This window comes from Phaseolus vulgaris, chromosome 2 (assembly GCF_051622355.1).
Source record: "Phaseolus vulgaris cultivar YP4 chromosome 2, ASM5162235v1, whole genome shotgun sequence".
Classification (NCBI taxonomy): Eukaryota; Viridiplantae; Streptophyta; class Magnoliopsida; order Fabales; family Fabaceae; genus Phaseolus; species Phaseolus vulgaris.
Window position 1 is genome coordinate 466,501 of NC_143499.1, and position 17,666 is coordinate 484,166.

Sequence of the window (17,666 nt, forward strand, 5' to 3'; positions counted from 1 at the left end):
TGTTTTTTACAAAACCTTTGGATGTGTTTGTTATCCTTTGCTTCGCCCATATAATAAACATAAAATGAGTTTTCGTTCATCTTTGTGTGTGTTTCTTGGCTATGCCTCCAATCACAAAGGCTACATGTGTCTCTCTCCCACTGGACGTATGTATATTACTCGTCATGTTACTTTTAATGAATCTGTTTTTCCCTATGCTGATTCTTCTAACCCTTTTTCTTCTGTCTCTCCACCCACAAATAGCCCCTCCGATTCTTCACCTAGTTTAACTGTTTTCCAGTAACCGACTATCTCTGTGTCACAACCAGCTCTTCCTGCCTCACAACCCATCGCCCCTGCTTCTTCACATGACCAACCTGCTTCCTCTGCATCCATATCCTCTCACTCTGATTTGTCTTCCACGGTTTCACCTCCACGACATCCTGCTCCTCCCAACACTCACCCTAGGCTTACACGTGCAAAGGCTGCCTTACTTGGTCCAAGTGCTTTCATTGTTGTCCCTCTGTTGCCTCTTCCAAAATCCACCAAAGAGGCCTTAGATCTTCCCCAATGGCTTGCTGCCATGTAAGAAGAACTTGCTGCTCTAAACACAAACAACACTTGGATTCTCACTACCCTTCCTCCTGGAGTTTAACCCATTGGTTGCAAATGGATTTTCAAAATAAAATACAATGTTGATGGCTTATTTCAGCGCAATAAAGCTCACCTCGTCGCCAAAGGTTTTCATCAGCAATATGGTTTTGACTATTTTGAAACATTCAGTCCTGTGATAAAGCCTGTCACCATCCGTATTATCCTTACTCTAGCTCTTCAATTAAACTGGTCTGTCAATCAAATTGATATTAATAACGCCTTTTTGTATGGTGACCTTGAGGAATCTGTCTACATGAGTCAACCTCCTGGTTTTGAAACTGGTGACTCCAACACTGTTTGCAAACTTACCAAAGCTCTCTATGGGTTGAAGCAAGCACCCAGATCCTGGTTTCACAAACTAAGTACCACTTTGCTTTCTCTTGGTTTTCATCCTACTAAAAGTGACACCTCTCTTTTCCTTCACTTCCACAACAACATTACTATCTTTGTCCTAATCTATGTTAATGATATACTAATCATAGGGAACTCTAACAGTGCCATTCAACGTCTTATTCACTCTCTCAGTCAGCACTTTGCCCTAAAGGACCTTGGGACTCTTCATTACTTTCTCGGGATTGAAGCCACTTGGACGTTGGATGGCGGCTTACATCTATCTCAAACTAAATACAATCAGGATCTCCTTCTTAAAACCAACATGCTCTCTTCCAAGCCTCAACCAACATCCATGCTTTCCACTACTCGTTTAACAATAGCTACCATTGTTGTAAACGATCCTTCATTCTATTGCTCAATGATAGGCTCTCTTCAATATATCCTCATTACTCATCCTGAACTCGCCTATAGTGTCAACAAAGCATACCAGTTCATGAACAACCTTCAGCATCACCACTAGAATGTTGTTAAACGTATTCTCCATTACCTAGCTGGCACTACCACTCATGGTCTTCATTTTCGGCGCCCTTCTCAACTCACTCTCAATGCCTTTGCTGATGCTGATTGGGGTTCTGATCTTGATGATAGGAAATCTACCTCCGGCCTTGTTGTCTTTCTCGGCTCAAATCCTATTGCTTGGCTTTCATTGCTGCTACGCTTGCTGAACTCAAATGAATCCAGAATCTGCTCACTGAACTTCGTCTTCCTCCTACTCTACCCACCATTCGCTCGGATAACCTTGGCGCTGTTCTTCTGGCATCCAATCCTATTATGCACTCCAAGACCAAACACTTTGAGCTTGACCTCCATTTTGTTCGTGATGCTATTCAATAAAAGCAACTGCATCTTCTACATGTCCCTACCACTTTGCAGATCGCGGATGTTTTCACGAAACCTTTAAATGCTGGCCCTTTTTCAGCCTTCTCACATAAATTAATGGTGTATCCTAAACCATCAATTTAAGGGGGGATATTAGGTATAATAGTAATAACTGTTTATAACAGTCCTAACTGTTACTTGTATTCCATACTGCACTGGGTATTATTAACACCCAGGCTGCTCTACATGTAAAGCTGAATATCATATACTAAAGTTCTCTCAATCTTTCTCTTTTCCTAATCCTTTCACTCTCCCTCTTTACTCTTTTAACTCGAATAAGTCTATAGCAAGATGCATTTGTAATATTGCTTACAATTGTGATTTGTATAAGGTTACTAATAAATATAAAAGTCATTAATGTGTTATGTTTTACTATTACTTATTGTTAGAGACTGAAATCTACACTAACTTGATGTTATGTTAGTAATATTTTTTATGAATCCTCCTCTTGGTCTTGCTCTTCCAAATCAAAATCAAGTTTGCAAACAAACTAAATCATGACCTAAAAAGGTATTAGATAATGATTTTTTAAACTATTTCTTTTTCTCATTTCAATTGGTTTTATATACTCTAACTTTGATAACTCTTTCATTAAGAAAAATAAAAATATTTTTACTATTCTTATTGTGTATGTAGATAGGAGATTCTCGATATTACTTTCTAACAAAATTTTCAGAATCAAGGATCTTTACCAACTTAAGTATTTCCTTGATCTTGAAGTGCCTTGGTCCAAAGAAGTTATACCTCTTTGTCAAAGAAAATATGCTTTGAATATTCTTAAAGATCCTACAAAGCTCTACACCCCATAGGTGATCTGAAACCCTTGTTCGAATGCAAAGTTCCTCTTCCAAATCTTAATTCATACTCACTGAAAGATTACTATATCTCACAATACTAAGGTGTATTTTTGTAGACTTTGACATAAATGATCTAACAAATATGAGCCTCATGTCCAAAATATCAAACTCTTGTTACCTATAATGGATAAGTTATTTATTTGTGATCTACATTGTTTCCAACATCATTCTTGTCCTTTATTGCGATAACCAAACAACTCGTCATATTGCTTCTAACCTTATTTTCCATGAACACATTGACATAAATTATCATGTGATAAAAAAAAATTCACATTTCCTTCATCTTCCATTCCCTAAAAAAATTGTTGATATTTTTATTAAATCTTTAAACCACATTGCCTTCAAAACCATATATGCAAACTTGGCATAATGCATATATTTCATCAAGTTTGAAGGGGATATTATGATACATATTTGTTATATTAGATTTAGTTAATCTGTCTAGCTGGTTTGCCAAACGGTTTAATGAATATTGTTTAATTAGATCATCTGATGCGTACTTCATGTAAATAATGTCTAACAAAATCATTTAGTAAAACCACATTTAATAAAACCGTCTAATATCTAGTAAGAATGGTATTACTCAATGATCCCTACTTGACTTTTATATAAGGATTATCTTATGCAAGTTAATGAAATTTTGTTCCATTCTTAGTACCCTTCTACGAATTTCATGAATTGTAGTCTACCTAATATAGAAAAATAGTTTATAGTATCTTCTTACTGTTTTACATAATATACTATATTCAATGACATAGCAAACTAAAGGTGAAGGTGGTGTATCATATCACACTTGCTTCATTCGATCAACCACACTATATACCTTCTATTCTACCTTTTAGCATCTTCTTTTATATCAACATGTGCCAACTTGTATTATTGTTTTAAACATAGATTTCATTCCATGCAAACCATAAGGTCCAATAAATTTTTTCAATAACTTTTATTCTAATAAATTTCAAACTACGTCCAAATACATTAATTTTGGTGTTTTGATTATTTTAATATATGCAACATGATTTATCTAATTCAAGTGGAAGCATGTCTTTTTTTTCTTCTTATAATAATAAAAAATAAAATAATTATTAAAATAAAAACTATCATCAAAATTATAAAAAAACGTGAACACTTGTAAAAATAGATTATTGTATTAACTTCTATGATTATTGTGGGTAGTTAATTAAGATCGAAAAGGAAAGACGAGAGGCAATAAAATAATAATTATGAAACATAAAAAGTCAAATTAAAAGAATTTTTGTAAAAAAAATATATAAAGAGAATTAAAGAAAAAAAAAATGATCCTAAGAATGAAATCAAGAAAAAAAAAGGCTATACACAATTTATTGTGCACACAGTTGAACAATTAAACTAGCAAAATATATTGGAATGACATCTTAAATAGGCGAATCTTTAAAATTGTGAAGCTTACGTTTGCTGCCTTCTTCAGCCTCTGGACCTTGAAGAAATGAAAACGGAGGTTATTGTGATGGCAACTGACAGTGAGGGTCATCACGGATTCTCTTGGGCTTCCAGTCGGATTCTTCCTTGCTTTGTCGTAGTGCAACAAAATGCAAAGCATCACTCTGTACTTGATATATATGACAGGACCATGGATATGAATCAGATGCAGACCAAACCTTCAAATCTTCAAATTCTGTTTCCTCAATCAGTGACTCTGCCACACAGTACACAAGATCAGGCTCTGGTTCCGAATGACCAGCAACGGCAACACATCCAGGAGCCACAAATCCATCTGGAGCCCGTGGTTGCCAAATTGATACCGGAGCAACGTAATCTTCCGAGCAATTTCGCCACACCTGCCGAGGGTGAAACCATTCTTAGGTGATAAGGCATAAAATCTCTGATCCACTCAAATAATCACAATTACCACTAGTGCAGGCATTGTCTAAGGAGTACTAAGCACCAACTGATACTGAATATAATTTAAAGATTAAGGATAACATTATACACTATTAGCTGAGAATCTTTATTCTAAAAACATCTCTGCTACAGACATGAAACATATGTGCCCGTAGAGGTGAAATAATTCTTTCAACCCTTCAGGACACGGTTCATTTTGTTTTTCCCCTAATATTTTTTCACAATGGAAAAAGCTCAAACAAGCCTTGAATGAAATGACAGTATTCTTCCTTAAAATCTAAGTCGACTGAAATTATATGGCTATCTAATATCATTCTGGTACAAGGGTTCTACATCTGAAATGAAATGTATTACTCTTCTGCTATTCCGATTATGCCAGTTTGAGTAGGTAGTCATGGGAGTGGAAGAAAGTTTGAAACAGATTGACTTGAACTTGCTTACAAATTTGGCTACTAGTGATTAAAAACAATGCAGACAGGAATTCGAGAGAGAACTTGACCGAGCACTTAATCGAATTGTAATCACCTCTTCTGAATACAATGATCTCTATCTATAGAATAACGAGTAACTAACTGACCTCTAACAAAATACAGAGCTTTAAGATAGTAACATACCATTCTTGATCTTTTATGATTAGAGATATAGTCAAATTATAATATATAATATATAAGTATGTGTAGTTCTGTAAAGTTGAGTTATGTCTAAAACTCACTTTCAAAAAGACAAACAAATCTATATTTATTGTGCAGAAGAGAATAGAGTCAATGAAAATTTGCCTCATATTTACGTTGATTTTAAATGGTTGGAATAAGAAAAGCATTAATCTTCTTCCCAAATGACATGTGAAACTTAATTTGCTATAGTATGTGTTGAATGTAACCGGCTTAGCCCATAATTTATATTGTTCAATTTGTTATAGTATTGCTCTGATACCATATTACGAAGTGGACTAAGCCTAACTCAACCCCATAAAACCAGCTCATAGGGTTGAGGTTTGCACCCACTTATAAAAGGCTCTAATCTCTAGTCGATGTGGGATCTCCAACACACCCCCCTCACGCCGAGACTGCCAACTCGTGCGTGGGACTATATATTTTGGGTGGTCCGATAGCGGCCCGATAGCGAGCGGCACGATAGGCCCAACACAAACACTCGCTAGGATAGGCTCGAAATGGCTCTGATACCAAGTGGAAAGAAATAGATGAAATATATTTCTGAGATTTCTTACAAATGTGATTACAGTCTCTATTTATAAACGGTTTTACAACCTAAGTAAGGAAAGAAATAATAGGTAATGAAAGCAAGAAATAATGGGTGTTTAAAGCTGTACAAATCAAATCACTAACAAATCTGTCCTAATAAATATAAAATGGAATATGCACTTAATTATAACATAATTCTCCTGATTATGCAACCGTTCAATTATTATGTTATTGATTTTGTTATTATTTTCATCTATAAATAAAGACTCCTGTGTGTATTTTACACAGGATATTTTCTTTTCTTCATTCTTAACATGGTATCCATAGCTTAGGGTTAGGATTCAATTTTTTTTTTGGTGAACCCACTATTTGTATATTGAAATACATTAAAGGTTCTCCTGGAAAAGGCTTCACAATAACCATACTAGAGTTGTATGTTATTTAGATGCTAATTACGCAGGATCTCCGTTTGATAGAAGATCTACTTCTAGTTGTCTTTGATCCTCCTATTATGTCCAGTGGGCCTGCAAATTCTCCTCCTCCTCCACCTCTTCAAGTTTACCATTGTTCCCATCATCCACAGGATGACTCTCTTCTAGTTCCAGATCCTCTGTCTCTTCCGGCTTCGATAGTTGAACCTGATATTCCCATTGCCCTCTATAAAGGTATGCATTCTACCCTTAATCCATATTATAATGTTTTAAGCTACCATCGACTATGTCAATCTTTTTACATTTGCCTTTCATCTATTTCTTCTGTGTCCATTCCAAAGTCTGTAGGTGATGCCTTAGCTCATCCTGGTTGGCGTCAAGCCATGCTTGATGAAATGAGTGCACTTCAGAATAATGGAACTTGAGACCTCGTTCCTTTACCTTATGGAAATCTGTTGTTGGTTGCAAGTGGGTCTTTGCTATTAAAATTGGTTTTAATGATATTATTGATCGTCTCAAAGCTCGTCTTATGGTCAAGGGTTATATCCAAATTTTTGGTTTAGACTATGGTGATACTTTTTCTCCAGTAGCAAAGATGACTTCAGTTCGCTTATTTATAGCCATGGATGGTCTTCAACAATGCCCTCTTTATCAACTGAATGTCAAAAACGCCTTTCTTAATGGGAATTTGCAGGAAGAAATTTATATGGAGCAACCACTCGGCTTTGTTGTTCAGGGGGAGTCTTTTGGATTGGTATGTCGTTTGCACAAATCCTTATATGGTCTTAAGCAGTCTCCTAAGGCTTGGTTTGGAAAATTTAGCAAAGTTGTTCAATAGTTTGGTATGACTCGCAGTGAAGTAGATCATTCGGTTTTTTACCATCACTCGAGTGTTGGCTGTATCTATCTTGTAGTATATGTTGATGACATTGTTCTTACACACAGTGATCACCATGACATCTTACAGGTAAAACAACACCTTTGTCAACACTTTGTGACCAAAGATCTTGGCAAACTATTTATTTCTTAGGGATTGAGGTAGCATAATCAAACAATGGTATTGTTATTTCTCAGAGGAAGTATGCATTGGATATTTCGAAGAAAACTAGAAAAATCTGTTAAGACACCTATGGATCATAATGTCAAACTCTTACCTAGTTAGCCTTTCTCAGATCCTGAGAAGTACAGAAGATTAGTTGGAAAATTGAACTATCTTACTATCACTCGTCCAAATATTTCATTTGCTGTTAGTGTGGTGAGTCAATTCCTTAATTCACCATGTGTTGATCATTGGAATGCAGTCATATGTATATTGAAATACATTAAAGGTTCTCCTGGAAAAGACTTGCTATATGGTCACAATAATCATACTAAAGTTGTATGTTACTCAGATGCTGATTGGGCAGGGTCTCTGTCTGATAGAAGATCTACTTCCGGATATTGTGTTTATATTGGTGATAATTTAATTTATTGAAAGAGTAAAAAACAAAATGTTGTCGTAAGATCTAGTGCTGAAGCGGAATATAGAGCTATGACTTCAACTACTTGTGAACTTATTTGACTTAAACAGTTACTCAAAGAAATGCAATTTGGAGAAGTCAATCAAATGACACTCATATGTGATAATCAAGCTTCTCTTCATATTAGCTTAAATTTCGTCTTTCATGAAAGGACCAAACATATTGAGATTGATTGTCATTTCATTCGAGAAAAGATTGTGTCTGGAGACATCAAGACTGAATTGATTATATGTGCATAGAATTGATTATATATGTAACAAGCTTGATACATATGATTTATATGCACCAACCTGAGGGAGAGTGTTGAATGTAATAGGCTTAACCCATAGTTTATATTATTCTGTTATTATGTTATTATTCTCATTTATAAATAAAGACCCCTATGTGTGTATTTTACACAAGGGATATCAATCCTATATTTATGTTCTTCATTCTTAACCGTATGGATGTTAACTTGTACTCTTAACAATAATTTAACCTTACCAAGTCATATCCCATCGGGAGAGCAAAAAGTCCATCAATCTTGCGGTACACAGCAGCCACATTTGGAGGATGGAGACTAACACGAGCAATATCCCCAATATATATATAGCTGGAAAAGTAATTAACTTGACATTATAAACATGTACAATAAGTGTGGCATAAAGGCATGCCCTTTCAAATTTAATTAATTCCCAAGTATGCATTTCATAAACGCAGGAAAACAGTTGTCATCAGAATAATTCATGTTTGCAGCAACTCCGAAGTGGATGAATCATGAACATAGTCAACAGAAATTAGAGTACATCCCTGATCTTTCTTAATTTTTAGGAAGAAATAGTGAACTTAACTAGGTCATGCGAAATCAAATTGGAATAAAGCATTGGCCATGAACACTACTAAACTTTTCAGAAAATTCAGAATGTGAAGATAACTTACGATACACAACCATTCTGGTAGGACCAAATTCATGCTAAGATAAAAATACCATGCAATCTTAGACTAAGATAGGTGAATGATAGGAAAACACATAAAACTTTAAATGGAAAGCATATGCGAACTGATGTTTCACAAAATTGTTTAAAAAAATTAGTGTAGAACAGATAATGCAAGTCCAACCTATAAGATTCCTACGACATACACAAAAATAACCCATACATTCAAGCAATAGGAAAATATTTTTGGTACTGAAGTTAACAAGCTTATTGAACAAATACATTAATTAAATTAAACTATTAAGGCAAGGAGTGCGGTAATGATAATGCTAAGTTTAGATATGAAAAGGAGCATGTTTAGTATATTATGATTTTATATAAACTATTACATATCCAAACTATTACGTTTTAGTATTCCTTTATCCTCCTTTTCATCATCTTTTTACTTTTCTTCTACATGAAAATGTCCATTCTTAATTACTACGTTAATAAACTTGAAATACATCAAATAAGATATTTGATAACCGGTAAAGAAAAACCATCCCATGAAAAAGCTAAACAAGATGAGTTAAGCTTTCATATTTCAAAATAAGCCAAGTTAAAGATTTAAATTTGATTTGTCTGAATAAATAAAAGCCTAGTTTGAGCTTCAAATGCTCAGTTTGCTTGTAGAGAAGATTTAGCTAAGTCCAATATTGAACAGCTGTAGAGAAGAATGATAATTACCCATCAGGACACACAGGCCTCCAAATGCTACATATTCTTCCATCTTGTGAAATCTGAGAACATAAAATGCATGTTACATTTAACACCATTGGTTCAGTTTAAGAACCTCATGCCCAGTGCACAAACAACTTTAGCAAGAAATGAGTAAAGGACCTGTTTCCTGCTGCATAATGAACATCGACCATTGTATTCTTGTTCGCTGCTCCAGATCTTTGAGAAAGTAATGTTGTGTCTCACAAATCGCCTATCATCAGATGCAGTACTGTTTGATGAAATCTCTCTAGAACTAATAATGGCCTTACTATTAGGGGTCCGTGATTCTCTGCTATCCACTTCAGTCCAGGAAAAATACACTTGTCTCTGACTTGAAGGAACCTAGAAGTGAAATTCTATTAAAACTCTGTTCCTTTTGAAGAAATGAACCAGGTTGTGAATACCACTTACCTTTAGAATGAAGCTTTTCATGTTAGACTGATATGCCTTCCATGTTCTACGCACCACTGAACATATCTTAGTAGCTTGGGGTTCTCTTCCTTCAAACACTTCCACACTATCGCATTTTATCACTCGCACAAAATTTTCAGATCTCCGAAAATGTTTCAGATGGAGGATCAAGAAAGAAGGTTGGGAACTGCCTGCTTTAGCCAGCTCCAGCGCCATCAACTCATCCCAGGGTACATCCCAAATAATCTTGCAAGGTCTTTTATCCATTTTGTCAGGAGCAAGACACTAGACAAAAACAGAAAAGACAAATGAGTTATTTTCTATAAGAGAAACATAACCCCAATCCCAAAGACTAACCTGCAGTTGAGTTATTTCCCTAAAAGAAGCATAATCCATAATCCCTAATCCCTATGACTATGTTTGACTAACCTGCAAAAGCATGACTCGTTTATTGGTTACCAAAACAATTTTCTGATGAGGCACAGTAAAATGCTCTTCATAATAATCAGACAAAGCAAATTTTGAAGGTTCCTTGAAAATCTCAGTACATCCAAATTGTCGACTGGCCTCTCCAAGGTAAAGCACCATCTGGACCCAGCAAATAAATGGAGAAAAGAAAACATAAATAAGGCATTGCATACATATCATTCACACAATTTGCCAACTGACAGACATAAGAGTTTACAAACAACAACAAAAGCATTCAGAAAGCTTGCTTGGTTGCACGTCATAATCAAATCTTTCCAGTGACTACAGATACTCATTTTTCCAAGTAATAAATATTGTTGGATGATAAAATAAATAAAATAAAAGTATGACTCGTACCCATTCTATACAAATAATTATTAGCAACAAATGGAAACCCCCCCCTCCTTAAAATAATTCTCACTGTTGGATGAAATTCACATCAACTATATCTTGTTGGAGAAAATACATTTATTAGTGCTTAATGGTTTAATTGATATAATTAAGGATTTTGAGTACACCCAAAATAAAGGGTACTGTTTTCTTTTCATAGTGTTGTTCATAAACAGGGGTATAAGGTCAGTATTTTGCATTACAATAACTATATATGCAAGAGTATCCATAAGAGTATTTTAGGATCATTGAGTTAGTATTTTGTACCACATCATTACACACTATCAAATACTTATACCGAGTGAGTATTCACTTTTATCTCTTTCTACTTTGGCCTACCTATATGACCTATAATTTCAAGCTCATTAGGGAAATTTATTTTCTTGCATCCATCTATTCCTTTGTCACCTTTTCCTTCTAATACCTAAAATATCAATTATATTATTATTAAGGGGTAAAAGACTTTTCTATCTAACACGTAAAGTTTTGATTATATTATTGAGGTCAAAACCATTCAAAAATCTTTCTAGAGGTTACATGGTAAAGCTTTAAAAGTAGTATCATGACACATAAATCTTATAAATCTGATGTATCTTGCAATAATGCAATCATATTATTTTTTCTAAATTTGAAATGGTAATTAGAGCTCCTGATATTTAGGAGTCTTTAACTGTGCAAACTTAATCCTAGTATATGTGTGTGTGTATATATATATATATATATGTATGATGTATCTTAGAGTAATGCAATCACATTATTTTCCTAAAGTTGAGATGGTAGCAGAGATTCTGATCTTTAGGCATCTAATTGTTCTAACTTATCCTAATACATAGTGTTGGAGATCCCACATCGACTAGATAGTCGATTAGAGCCGTTCATAGTATATAAGTGGGTGCAAACCTCACCCCATTGAGCCGGTTTTATGGGGTTGAGTTAGGCTTAAAGTCCACTTCGTAACATGGTATCAGAGCCATTTTCGAGCCTATCCTAACGAGTGTTTGTGTTGGACCTATCGTGCCACCCGCTATCGGGCCGCTATCGGACCACCCATAATATATAGTCCCACGCACGAGTTGGCAGTCTCGGCGTGAGGGGGGTGTGTTGGAGATCCCACATCGACTAGAGATTAGAGCCGTTCATAGTATATAAGTGGGTGCAAACCTCACCCCATTGAGCCGGTTTTATGGGGTTGAGTTAGGCTTAAAGTCCACTTCGTAACACATAGCCTTCATTGTTGTGCGACTCACATCCTTGTTGTAGCCTTCACGGTATATGATTCTAATCTTCCTCCCTCTTTTTGCCTTGATTTTACCTACTTTTGATGGCTGAAATGAAAAAACTGGGAACAAGTCCCAAAATGCTGGAGAATTGCAAAAATGATCATTTTGCTTATTCATCAAATGGAAAGAATTATCTCACAACTCTTTAAGACCACATTGAAGAGAGAAGGAAAGGTCAATCACCTGACTGATGATTTTCACATTGCAAAGGGTATTGGAGACTTGAACTCATTTACTTATCTCACACTAGGCTAGACATTGCCTTTGTTGTGAGTCTAATTAGCTAATTTATGTACCAACCAACGGAAACACATTTACAAGCTACCCTTTGAATTGTCTAGTAAAAGGAAGGGATACCAGGGAGAGGGATTTTATTAAAAAAAATATAGTAAGTCTCGAGGCACATACAAATGTTGATTATGTGGTGTTAGTCATGAATACAAGGTCAACTACTGAAAGGGGGAAACCTAGTGACTAAAAACAAAAAACAAAGCATGGTAGTCAAATCTAGCACTAAAGCAAAATTCTAAGTCATGGTGCAAGGAGTATGTAAAATTTCATGGCTGAAGATTATATTGGAAGATTTGAAGATAAGGTGGGAGGAACCTGAGGTTATATTGTGACAATAAATCTGCAATTAGTATAGCCCACAACAAAATGTGGAATGGTAGAACTAAATATATCAAGGTGGACAGACTTGAACATATACTCAAAATTACCAAGGGGCTAAACAACAATAGCTTTGAAAGAATTATGTCCAAGCCGACAATGGAGAAATTTATTTATCAGCTTGAGGGAGTGTGTCAAAATTGGGTTGCATTTTTGGAAGAATTTTAGGAAGTTTTATATTAGCCTCGCTATATTTTTATTCTTTATCATTACTGTATCTCGCTATTAATACTATGCATCTATATTTAGAAACAACCCTATAATCACATGGATTTGTCCTCTAGAATAAGCTATCCTAATTCCCAAAATAATCAGCAGCAGGCTCATTTATATATACAAATCTGATGTATCCCATAATAATGCAATCATATTATTTCTCCTAAATTTGTGGGTATAATACAAACATAACTCACTCAAATAGTTTAAATGAGCTCAAATGTGTTGTCCGCTGTTTTCCCCCTACTTGCAGAAAAAATAGAAAACCACTTCAAATGTTTCAGTGTACTTGTGGAGATGCATTTAATTAACATACCTGCCCTATAGCCTGTCTTTCACAATATTCTCTCAGTACCCCATCAGAATGTACAGCCCGAGGATTTCTAATTCTGTGGAATGCAATCTTGCTGTTGAAAACCTCAAAACATTTGGAACAACTTGCACCAATTCCATCAACAGTCAAAGAGAAAAAATCAAGGGCCCCGCTTACTGGTTGCACAATGAAACCTAAAAAGGCACGTCCAAGCCCATGAGCCAATCCTAGGAGACCATTTTGTCGAGCACTCTCAACAGGCTTTCTCACTACACCGGAGACACCAAAGGCAACACCTTGGGCAAGAGCTTCTGTTCCTTGAATGATCCCATCCCCGACCCCAGTGATTCTCCTTGATCTTACCTGTGTTCAAGTGATAAAGCATAACAGATATATCATTTTAATCAGAGGTGGAATCAACAATCTTCAGAATAATTAGGAAAAAAATTAGGATACATTCCAGGAAAATAAAACTTGCATCAAAGAGAAACAAATGACAGGATCTTGTAAATTTGTTAGTAGAAACAAACAATAATTAAGTGTTACCTGCTTTGCACGTAATTGTAGAAATTGCCCATCCGTAGATAGCTCAGCAAACCCTCTGCTAAGAGAAGCCAATGTTGAACTTGTCATACCTAGTACATTCACTGAAAATATTAAATGTAAAGGATTATGAATCAAATCTCTCCAAATACGATTCCCAATAGCTGAAACAATTGAACTTTTCCGCATGAATCTGTCTCTGTGCATCACCCTCCTTAGATGCACCTAAAACAATATGTCAGTGTTAAAAACCTAGTTATCACAACATTTTATTGGTCAAGATTATTCCACTTTGGTAAAGGAAAATGTAACAAAACTAGAAAATTCTATAGCCCAGGTGCATTCAAGCATTCACAATTGTATAAAGAACTAGCAAACAACACGAGTACACCCAATTCTTGCAACACAGAAAAGTAAACCGCTTCTATTTAGAATCAGGAGTAATTTCAAGCATGTAAGCAGGCTTGACATCATTCCTTGCGTACACTCTTGTTATATTGATGCTTCTTTGTTCTACCTTGCTTTTCATGTTTTGAAAGATACACTACCCTTGTTCTAATTGTAGCATTTTTAACATACTTTTATCATAAATTATGTGCAGGCCATGTCCAATAATGTGGGAGAGTGAGTGAGTGTGCTTCCAGCTTCTTTTTTTTGAATGAAAACTAGATATGCAAAAACATCACTATATAGATTGCATTCCCAACTAGGTTGACACTTCAAACTATATCAATCATTTACAGCATACTTTAAATGTATTACAAAATAAGATAATAAAAGGTATACAAACTAAGTGGGGGGAGTATATCAAAACCAAGAGTGTACTTTCAGCTTGAGTGGCCTGTTTATTGAAATATGTCTCTTTCGGACTCATGGTCCACTTTCTTAGACCCTTTTATTTGTTTCTAGCCCACTAATGTAGGGGTTTTTCTAATATATATAAAAAGGAACTAAATGGTTAGGGAATACATGGTTGAGGTATCGTATCAGGACAAAAATGGTATGCATCATATATAAAGTCAGATTGCTGATAAAGACCCAAATACGCTTGAAAGTTGAAACAACCTGGCAGATATATGAAACTTTATTCATCCAACTCTACAACACACTATCACAAGTATGAAGTAGGGCAACATAAGGTCATAGAATTTAAAAGGAAAGGATAATATACTACATATGCTTATTGAATTTGAATGTAATTACGTCTCTGTGTGTCTATGTGTACAGTATATCAAATAGCTCACCTGGATCTTGAAGGCATTTCCAACAGCTGAGAGTATAGGACTCCATATGCCCAGGACCCCATGAGGTCTTTGCCCTGGAGCAGTCTCTAGTGAAAACTTCAACCTTACTTCTGAAACATCTATTAGGCTGCAAAATTAACGGGATCAAATAATAAAATCACATTCTTTTCAAACAAAATCACAACATATTAACATGTAACTATCTGGGTAAACTGACCAGTCTTCATTGAACAAATTTTGGGCATAAGAAGTGCACAACAGCAGATGTTGGCTGTATTTGAGTAATCCTAATTACCTAGGAATCGGCAATAGGATTTGAAGACCAAAAACCTAATAATATATCAGTTTATTACCCTTCAAATTAGTTTTCTTTTAACACCCCCTGTCTCCCCAATTAAGTTAAGATGCAGCTATATTTGCAGTTGTTTATTCCCAGAGATGAAGTAAGAAAGTAGAATGTGTTCAACTGGGTGAGGGAGAAAATCCTCCGAAATGAAAGAAAAGAGATTATACAGTGTAAGTGGCTTTTCTCGTTGTTCACCTAAAACGTATCTTTAATAAAAAACGACTAAACACAAAATTTGTTAAGAATTAGGTTACAGAAAGAAAAATAAAGATAAGGCATCATCCTAGAAGAAGCCAAAGCCAAACAACATAATAGACAAACACAGTGAAGAAGCATAATATAACCTCATAATATTTTTCCAGTTCCAATATGTACCTATGAATGACACTATAACTGTTGTTAAAAGAAACCCATGAAGAATAAACAACGTACTTCAGACATATTTTCCAAGCCTATAATGTAAAATACACTTGAAGGTTATATACTCAATTTCCATTTAAAAAAAGTAATATGTTGCCAAAAGCTTAAGTAGTAACTAGTAGCCTATCAACTACTACTAAGCATGGGCAAAAGATTATGCTCAAAACATACGCACATAATATAACTTAACCAGGAAAATTAAGCTGGCAAGGATTGAACTCAAAGCCACCACATATCAAAGAAGCTCCATATAATACCATGTAGTTATATGCATTTGTGTCATCTGGTAGTGCATTGATACATATAATTGAAAAGTATATGCAGAACATTAAAAGCCAAACAAAAGTGAGCCAGCTATAGTATTCTGAACAAAAATAAAGCTATATTTTGAAAAAGTAAAGAGAAAGAATATTACTCAAAACGTATCTCTGGATCAACCTCTGTGACAGTTGAACTTTTAGGTAAGCGATCTAGATGCAGATTGTTGTAGAAGTCCATGATAGCCCAGATAATAGGTTCATGAATTTCAAGCCTCCAGCACTTGTCGGTTACCTAGAGCGTCCATCAAATTTAAAGAGATTGTAAATAATATAATTTAAATATTTGAAATTTTATTGAGAAATCTAGAATATCATAGATCAAAACATAGCATACTCGTATATAAACATATGGGTAAACTTGTATTCCATCATTATTCTCATTCTGCATGGTGATTGTCATCTTGAATACTGGGTGTTGCACATCAGAGATCTGTTCTGGCGCCAAGAGCACAGGCATCAATGTTAGAGGGAGCTGGTTGTCCAGTTGCAAATAACCAAATATGAGCTTGAACCTGTAAAAAATGCCTAAAAATAAATTTACAATACTGAAAATATAGTGTACATAATTTATAGGAAATGCAGACCTTTGGCAAAAGTCTTGAGGAAGTTAATGTCAGTGATGACTCAGCACTGATGTGGCCAAAAACTAACTATCCTAACTCACAAAGATACAATTAGAGAGAAGAAATCACTAACTCTAGAAATTAGAATACTAACGTAAATTGTAATAGAGAAAGCTCACAAACTCTAACAAGTATTCTTGGAATTTGGACTTAGAGCTTAACTCAACCCTTTCAAAATTGGATTGTAAGGTGAGGACTACTCAGCTTTATAAGCTCTGTTTAAACCATATCTCTAATGTGGGACTAAATCACCAACCTTGAGGTTGCAATTAAGTAAGCTCCCAAAGAGACCACAATTAAGGCAGTTTCCCAGCACTCTTTCTCACGTCTAGGATTCATAGCTTAGAGCATGGCAAATGCAAAGTGCCCATGAATGAGTCTAAGATAGAATCCAATACCATCTTAAAATTCGGGCGTAAAGTCTGCCTAACGTAACTCTACAAAGTTAATTTGTAACATAAGGGTTGTCCAAACTTCATAAGTTCTATTTAAACCACATGTATAATATATATCGGACTAAGCCATCATATAGTATTTTAATTTGTAATCAGTAATCTATTTAATATTTTTGAAAGCCAGAGAAAGAGGAGAGAAAGGAAAGTAGAGAAAAATATGTATTATTGTACTCTAGCGAACTACAGAAAAACACCTGTATATAGATTGATGGAGTTGGTTAGACCTAAAAAACTCTATACAACTGAAAGTAACAGATATAGCTTTCAAACTCAACGAGACTATTCTAACTGAGAACAAGGGTCAACGTTCAAAGTTTGGCCTCTATATTTCACGCTAGATTATGATTTTTTTAATTGATTTTTGTGATGGGTGGCCTCTGCAGGCATTGCTGGACAGGTACACATGAAATGCATTTATAGCACAACAATTGCATAAGAGAGGGATAACTTGTACTGTTATATGGACTACATGTCAACACATTTTACTTAATATTAAGGA

At 35.1% G+C, this 17,666-nt stretch overlaps 1 protein-coding gene across 1 annotated transcript in view; it reads right to left on the reverse strand.

The window, feature by feature from the left end:
* Positions 1 to 3,963: 3,963 nt before the first annotated feature.
* The window catches only part of LOC137809959 (pleckstrin homology (PH) domain-containing protein), a 74,698-nt gene continuing 60,995 nt past the window's right edge, over positions 3,964 to 17,666 (reverse strand). Inside the window, exons 53-63 of the mRNA XM_068611028.2 lie at positions 16,424 to 16,601; positions 16,185 to 16,321; positions 15,004 to 15,130; positions 13,763 to 13,984; positions 13,220 to 13,579; positions 10,310 to 10,468; positions 9,881 to 10,165; positions 9,590 to 9,811; positions 9,437 to 9,489; positions 8,280 to 8,388; positions 3,964 to 4,579 (exon numbers count right to left, since the gene is read on the reverse strand). Of these exons, the coding sequence (XP_068467129.2) occupies positions 4,241 to 4,579; positions 8,280 to 8,388; positions 9,437 to 9,489; positions 9,590 to 9,811; positions 9,881 to 10,165; positions 10,310 to 10,468; positions 13,220 to 13,579; positions 13,763 to 13,984; positions 15,004 to 15,130; positions 16,185 to 16,321; positions 16,424 to 16,601 (2,191 nt within the window). The 3' untranslated portion in view covers positions 3,964 to 4,240. The remainder of the gene's footprint in view (positions 4,580 to 8,279; positions 8,389 to 9,436; positions 9,490 to 9,589; positions 9,812 to 9,880; positions 10,166 to 10,309; positions 10,469 to 13,219; positions 13,580 to 13,762; positions 13,985 to 15,003; positions 15,131 to 16,184; positions 16,322 to 16,423; positions 16,602 to 17,666) is intronic.